The 7911-nt window shown below is 41.1% G+C and overlaps 1 protein-coding gene across 1 annotated transcript in view; it reads right to left on the bottom strand.

The window, feature by feature from the left end:
- Positions 1-3805: 3805 nt before the first annotated feature.
- Positions 3806-7911, bottom strand: part of LOC124133957 (sodium-coupled monocarboxylate transporter 1-like) — a 47851-nt gene continuing 43745 nt past the window's right edge. The window contains exons 12-14 of the mRNA XM_048397703.1: positions 6775-6881; positions 5082-5203; positions 3806-4461 (exon numbers count right to left, since the gene is read on the bottom strand). Of these exons, the coding sequence (XP_048253660.1) occupies positions 4423-4461; positions 5082-5203; positions 6775-6881 (268 nt within the window). The 3' untranslated portion in view covers positions 3806-4422. The remainder of the gene's footprint in view (positions 4462-5081; positions 5204-6774; positions 6882-7911) is intronic.

Below are 7911 nucleotides of genomic sequence, written 5' to 3'. Positions count from 1 at the left end.
ACTGACAGCCATACAACAACCAGCTGTATCGTGGATTAAAATAATTTTGATTTAAAGTTTACACGATATACGGCTTTTCCATTGGACGAGAGGTCTGTCACATGACCGCGAAATTGTCGTTCATAAGTCTATGAACGACACAATTTGACGTTCATACGTTTTTCACGAGACCCTTTTTCTTGAAATGACGTAAACACTGACGGACTACTTCCACATTCCTGGGGAAACCCCTGGGAATTCCCTAGCACGAATACATACAGAAGCGTTCTTTCTGAACATTTACACCCTTTAATCTTGACCTTAGCATTTCAGTATACATTGAGAAACGTCAGAGAGTTTGACTGCATGATTGTTCACAAATATCCTTGCTACGACCCCAAATGGACAAAACGAAGAAATGCACTTCTCAACTACCGTAATATACAGACCACCAAATAGCTGCAATATTGCTGAATGGTGTTTAAGGTGGGCACTATTTCACTTTGTCTGGTGGGCACTATTTCACTTTGTCTGGGTTATATTAAATGATCAGAACTACAGAAAGGGAATAAATATGTTTATCAATGACATCTAAACTGTACCAGAACTGAACTTAACCTTCTGCCAGAAATCCTACTGTACAGGGTTTAAAGCAAGATTTATGTTACCTTCGTTAACGGCCAGTTTCAAGCCTCTGTGTATGCATGACAGACCCATGAAGATCGGGGTAGAATAGGCCTTCAGCAACCCATGCTTGCCGTAAAAGGCGACCATGCTTGCCGTAAGAGGCGACTCACGGGATCGGGTGGTCAGGCTTGCTGACTTGGTTGATGCATGTCAACGATCCCAACTGCGTGCATTGATGCTCATGATGTCAATTACTGGATTGTCTGGTCCAAACTCGATTATTTACAGACCGCCGTCATATAGGTGGAAAATATGTGGAATATTGCTGAGTGCGGCGTTAAACAACAAACAAAAACATGCTGGGAGGCTTGCCTGTCTTAGCACTTGTTATCAGTGCAAGTTCTTCCCAGAAGGGGGCGGCCAGGTAGCCTAGTTGTGAAAGCGTTCGCTCGTCACGCCGAAGACCCTTGGTTCGATTCCCGACATGGGTACAATGTATGAAGCCCATTTCTGGTGTCCCCCGCCGTGATATTGCTGGAATATTGCTAAAAGCGGCGTAATTGGCATGTTCAGCTTAATCTAGTATTTCACTATTATCGCCTTCATTCGTATTAGATGTGTGCCCACTCGCCTTTACCATATCTAAGGGGGAAATAAATAACAGACATTTTTTATTTTGTATCAAGCTTTCAATGAAGGTTTCATTTTTTATTTTCACTTGAGAGTGTGATTTTACCCTTGTACATGGCCGATGTCTGAACCTCTTTGTGTTACGGTGCTTGAGATCATATCATGTGTTTTCACAAAGATATTAGGAGATAAACCCACTGTGTTTTGAAATTAGATGGAGTACCAATGTAGAGTAGATGCCTTTTAATAAATCTGTGAACCCTGCTTTAGCGAGAGGTTTCAAATGTGTAAATAAGAGGTATCTACTCTACAGTGGGACTACATCAAATATTAAAACACAATGGGTTTATCTCCATTTTACCATGACGGCAACGGCTTTGAAAAGGTTGCTCTCTTTCAACGTGTAACTACACAGGGTACAAAGGTCGCTATCTTAGAACATTCCAAACCGGGGTCACAGGAAATATTAGGTTCAACATTAAAATACCCATAGTTTTTACTAGTTCAAAATAAGTGTTCAAAACACATAGTTTTTCAATATGAAGTTGACAAATAACCCTCCAAACCTAGTCCAAATATATGTTTTAATTTCATCGCAACCAGCTGTGCACTGTTTGGGCTCAAGTTATTTCTTGGAAATCAGAGGGACAAGTCATTTCTTGGAAATTGAACATTTCATTTCCCATTTTAGGGGTGACAGGTTGTAGAAATAGTTTTTAAAATGCTGATCGAATTTATTCCTCCAACAAACTGTATTATTTAACATTCTATTATTTATTTTACTTGTTTAAGTCTTGTTAGTTAGCTAGCAGTTACCCTAGTAAACAATACAAATTCAAAATAACTGCCTCTCCACCCCGAACTCCTGCCTCGGACAAGTTAGACAAAGCAAAATGACAACCCCGATCTATGATGTGGTTCAACATTAACCTGTAGATTTACTGGGATTGAGCCTGCTGGTACAACGTGATTGGCAATGGAACTGCATTGAGTATGACTGAACAGTTGTTTTTTAGGCTGCAGACGAGCCTGCATTTTCACACGAGGGATTCAAGATTATTCGACGACAGCATATGAACGAAATATGACAGTTGTGGCCCTGACACAGTGGTTTGTGTTTGTTTTGCGTAATTGTGCGTGCTCTAACCAGTTCCACAAGTTTGATAAGCTGTTGTGATCAAGTGCCTGTGCTGTGACTTCAGTGATGTCGGGACGTGCCAGTTTTCGTGGCTTTTCGAAGGGAGGGGTGTTTATGATGGACTTTCAAATCCCCTCCTGCCAAATCCTAACGTTGGTGGTTGACAGAAATGGCAATGGATATCGATCACAAAAATGGTTTGTAACCACATGTCACGAATAAAGTTTTTAAAACACTTATTTATGATGTTATATTTTACTTTCATTTGGTCTATCGTTTGTTTCAATGGGGAAATTACCCGTTCGCGACCGAACATGTCCCTAAATATTCATAAACATTATAATTTTTATGCACAACATATGCCTTAATTAAGTAATCAAATCGAAGCAGTCAGGGTCTAGAATGACAAAATCGTCGCCAAAAACATCCCATATCAAGCGTACCGTATTTCCACTATTCGACACTCGGACGTCTATTAGTTTCGCGAGAGCCGTTGACCCGGCGTGTATTAGAGAACTAGCGTCTAATAGAGGAAATGTCGAAACGGTATACAGTTCTTATCGGTGATCGGCAGCCATTTTTTATGGATCGATGTATTCATTTGTGTAAAAAGGCTTAATAATTTTAAAAGAGGTTCTGTTGCAAAAAGGAATACTCTTTTTAACCAATCAGAATCAAGCATTCTTCAATGTCATGGTAGAATCCTTATTATCCTGATAACAATTGTCAACAGCAACACTTGGACAACATGAAATATCTATCAAATGTGAGACTGTGATAAAAGTGACTCAACAACAATGTGGACGATATATACTAACAATATGTGAACTGACATCAACAATATTAAATATGTAATAAACAATAAAGTAGATGTAGGCACAACAAAGAGGTATTTAACTTTTTCACGTAGATAAATTGATAACTACTAAAGTTACAAAAAATGCAACCTGGGAGTTTAGCGATACCAACTTTTACCATGACTTTGGAAACGACTATTCTGTGTGGTCTTCAGTCACAGGTTTCAAATCACAATACGCACATCTGATTTCAACATTCGCATCACCATCGAGGATGCTTTCTAAACATAATCGGTCATTTTGAAATAATAAGTATATCAAACGTTGGACTCAACACATGTCGACCCACGCATTATCGCTTCTAACACCACATAGTCTGTCATGGTAGCATAAACTTACATGTCACTCATGAACTTATTTATTTCCCTGTAGATTTTTTCATCTCTTGATACTATATTTATCAGTTAGTGAGTGAGTTGGGTTTAACGCCGCTTTTAACAGTATTCCAGTTATATCACGGCTTGTCAGTTTAATGTGGGAGGAAAGCCTGACGCAGGTCTCAGACGCCGGTCTCAGACGCCTACCACATCGGTGAAACCCACGAGCACGGGTATGGTGCTGACACACCTAGAAACATAATCGGAGCTAACCAGGATTCGAACCCTCAATCATAAGTTTCTGGCGTGCCCAAGGGACGCAACTCTGCACAGCGAATAGCGGCGCCTTAGACGACTGGGCCACCTGTGTCCCCTATATTTATCAGATCTGAGTTGTGTCCACTATCCAGCTGAAACTAAAGATAGCATAACAGTTTAACAATATTGTTTAACAGATTCAACAATCGATCAAATCCTTCTACAGCTGCCACACATACAAAAAGTCTTGGTATATACCTTTGTACAAAAAAATGATTATGATGAATCTACAATTGTTCATTGTCAAGTCAAGGCTTTTGATTTCTTTCGGAAGATGTGCGTGTCCTATCATGAAAGTGACAGAAACCCCAAAACATCCTCTCCTTCGAGGAAGCATTCTGAACAAAGCCCCTCCTGAGGTCAATAGCAGTTTTCATGACAACCAGCTGCTATAACCGAAGTCTCGTGCATTTGAAGCAGTCTTCGTGTTGTTCACAGGACGGATTGTTTGGGTACATGGAGATACACCTTGATAGGCACTTCTCTATACAGTGAGGTGGAGTCACCGACTTGCCCAGAGGAACAACTACAGCTGATGCCCACTCCTCTACATCTGTCATCGCTCAAGATGTACCGATTCTGGTAGGCAGTGGGTCTGAAACAATAGCAGCTATTTAGAGAAGGGGGCAAAAGGGTTACATATGTCTTTTCCAAATACAGATTCTACAGAGTTAAGTGGATATAGAAAAAGTCTTGTGAGTGAGGGAGTGAGTATTCCAGCAATATCACGGCTTGGTACACCAGAAATGGGCTTAACACATAGTACCCATGTCGGGAATCGAACCCGGGTCTTCGGCGTGACGAGCGAACGCTTTAACCACAAGGCTACCCGACCGCCCCTAAAAAGTCTTGTGATTTGCAGACGTCTGATACCAGGAGGGGTATGCAGTTTTACGCCAGGAAACTGTAGATGTCTTAAAAAAAGGCGTCTTGGAATAATAATTTTCATGGTCTAAAACAAGAGTGCGGAATTAGATCCTCCGAAAGCGCTCGTTACATCTTCAACATCATCAGAGGCCCGGATGATTGTAGGATGCAAGTGTCGGGGAAACCATTGGAGAACTCCATTGAAAGTGCCATTAAGCACTTTCGCGTCCATTTCGGTCGGAAGGTACACGATAAGACGAATAATTAAGGAATTCTCTTATATCAATTAAGTTTACTTATGTCACGTTCACGATAATATTGTTTGATTGGCCAGTAGCTGAATCTCACCTCCAGCTTGGTCGTCTCGTCTGTGAGGACGTACTGCTGCTTGTTCCGAGACACCAGAGTCTTCAGTTTCTTCCACACGTTGATCACCAGCTCTGGATTCACGTCCGGCTTCCTCAAACCACCTGAAACACCCATACACCATAAGCAACTACGGGATTAAAGCACAGTACCGTAAACACAGGGAAGCCTCCAACCGAAAGCCTCAGTGATATTGCTGGAACGTTGCTAAAAGCAGCGTACTCACTCACTCCACAGATTCTCGAAGACCCATTAATACATTAATACTTTGTCGAAAATGATGCAACTAAAGAACTCATGGAAATGAAAAAACCTGTTTTGCTGGATTTATTAATCGACACAATGCATTACGTAGATGTAAATACGAAATAACAAAACAACTGGAAAAGTACTAGTCTGGATTTGCTAGTTTTATCTCAGTGCTCAATACAAAATGTACTTTACAGGAGGTAATTTGTAGGCACTTTCAACATTAAAAAATAAAACTAAGTCCAAATTGACATGGCAGAAACAGGCTATAGGCATTATGCAAATTAGCCTGGAAAAAAGTTATCAAAACAACAATAAAAATAACAGCTATGTTTATGTACATAATAATAATGACATGTAAGTTGTTGTTTGATAAGGGAATATGTTACTCTTACGTTCTGATATTTTGACGATGATTCACTATCCCACAACGCCACTCACAAATCACTAACCACTGACAAATCACATGCACGTGGGTTTCAAGCACCTGTTTTCACCTGTCGTCAAGGTGTCATAGGTCATGGACATTCACCTTGATCTACTAACACCTGGTTATACTCAGTTTCACAATAGTCTGTTTTGTTCATATTTTTACACATTTTTACGTGTAAAAAGACATAAAAACCTTTGATACGCTGTATTTGCGCCAAGGCCCAATTAGTACAAATTGAGTTGTTTGAATATTTATATATTTATTTTGTATATTAACTGCATTTATTTTTTTTTCCATTTCCGTGAGTACTTTAATTTGGAATCCCACTGTATGTTCGACGGGTCATGTAACCACTGTGTGCGTCATAACCAGCCCTGTCACGGGCTATTTATAAGCCTTTGATGTTTTAACAGGTCAGCAAATCACACCAGGCGACCTTCTCATCCATATCGCATTTGTAAATAAATATGCACCAGTAAGTAAATAAATACCTATGGTGCACGTCACTGTGTACAATTTCCTGTCCGCTTTCAGGAAATTGTACACAGTGACGTGCACCATAGGTATTTATTTACTTACTGGTGCATATTTATTTACAAATGCGATATGGATGAGAAGGTCGCCTGGTGTGATTTGCTGACCTGTTAAAACATCAAAGGCTTATAAATAGCCCGTGACAGGGCTGGTTATGACGCACACAGTGGTTACATGACCCGTTTTGGTTGTGTCTTTTTTGACGCCGCACTCAGCAATATTCCAGCTATATGACCTGTAAATAATCGAGTCTGGACCAGACAATCCAGTGATTGATATCATGAGCATCGATCCACGCCATCGGGTTACGACGACATGCATGAACCAAGTCAGCGAGCCTGACCACCCGATCCCGTTAGTCGCCTCTTACGGGAAGCATGGGCTGCTGAAGACCTATTCTACCCCGGGCCTACATGACCCGTGATAAAGCTGGTGATGGTGCCTACAGTGTTATCTGACCTGTGAGGATGCTGATGATGACGCCCACAGTGAAGGCGACGAGGACCGACGTCCCGCTGTACCACATATACGAGAGGCGGTAGATGGCCATCGGTGGCGGAGGGGGGCTGTGGATATAAACCAGGCGGTATATAGTGCTAATAGTATCACCATGACTAAAATCTAGTCTCTGAAATGAACACATCTTACAGAAAAAAGTACTTGTTGATTATCTTAATAAAAAATGATAAAAAGGAGACCAGAGACTCTCTTCATATTCGGACAGTTCAGTAATCTAGACTTGCCCACTATCATACACTTGCATGGGCTGTTTTGGATATATTTGTTTTGTATGATAGATAAGTATCACCCAACCATATGGCTATAATGCATGTAACAATTTACGGGACGAGTGGCCGAACCAGGTTCCACTGGGTATAAAAGGCAAAATAAAATGGTGAAAATTGTATGAATGGATCACTGAAAATCAGTGATGACACCAACTGTTCGCAAACAGCGTCAAGCCAAACCTAAGCAATTCGCAATGGAGTGTTTCGTTCTTTTGTCGTGCCAGAATCCGGCCCGATTATGATATTTTGTTTGTCAGCGCAATACCCGTGCTCGTGTGTTTCACCAATGTGGTAAAATGTCTAAACCTGCATCACCAACAAGCTGACACGCCGTGTCATAACAGAAATAATGTTCAATGTGGCTTTAAACCCAACTCACTCAAGAATAGTGAGTGAGTGCGTTGGGGCTAACGCCGCTTTGAACAGTATTCTAGTCATATCACGGCGTATCAGCTTAATGCGGGAGGAAAGCCCGAATTGATGCAGGTCTCAGACATTTACCACTTTGGCGAAACCGCATGGTGCTGACAAACCTAGAAACATAATCGGGGCGAACCGGTTTCGAACCCACAATCATGGGTTTCTGGCGTGCCTAAGGGACACAACTCTGCACAGCGAATTACGAAGCCTTAGACGGCTGCGCCACCCGTGTCCCTTCAAAACAGAATAAGAAATAAGGTATCATAACAGCATCGGAATACATTGAATAACATGACGATGCAGTATTCCTCGCTGGCAGTACATATGAATTCGTAGTGTCTCAAATGAACATATTTGTGAACCTTGTAACTCTATTGTCTGACGTACT

Source organism: Haliotis rufescens, unplaced genomic scaffold, assembly GCF_023055435.1.
Source record: "Haliotis rufescens isolate VD_foot unplaced genomic scaffold, xgHalRufe1.0.p SCAF_17, whole genome shotgun sequence".
NCBI lineage: Eukaryota > Metazoa > Mollusca > Gastropoda > Lepetellida > Haliotidae > Haliotis > Haliotis rufescens.
This window is presented reverse-complemented; position numbering and strand designations above follow the sequence as displayed.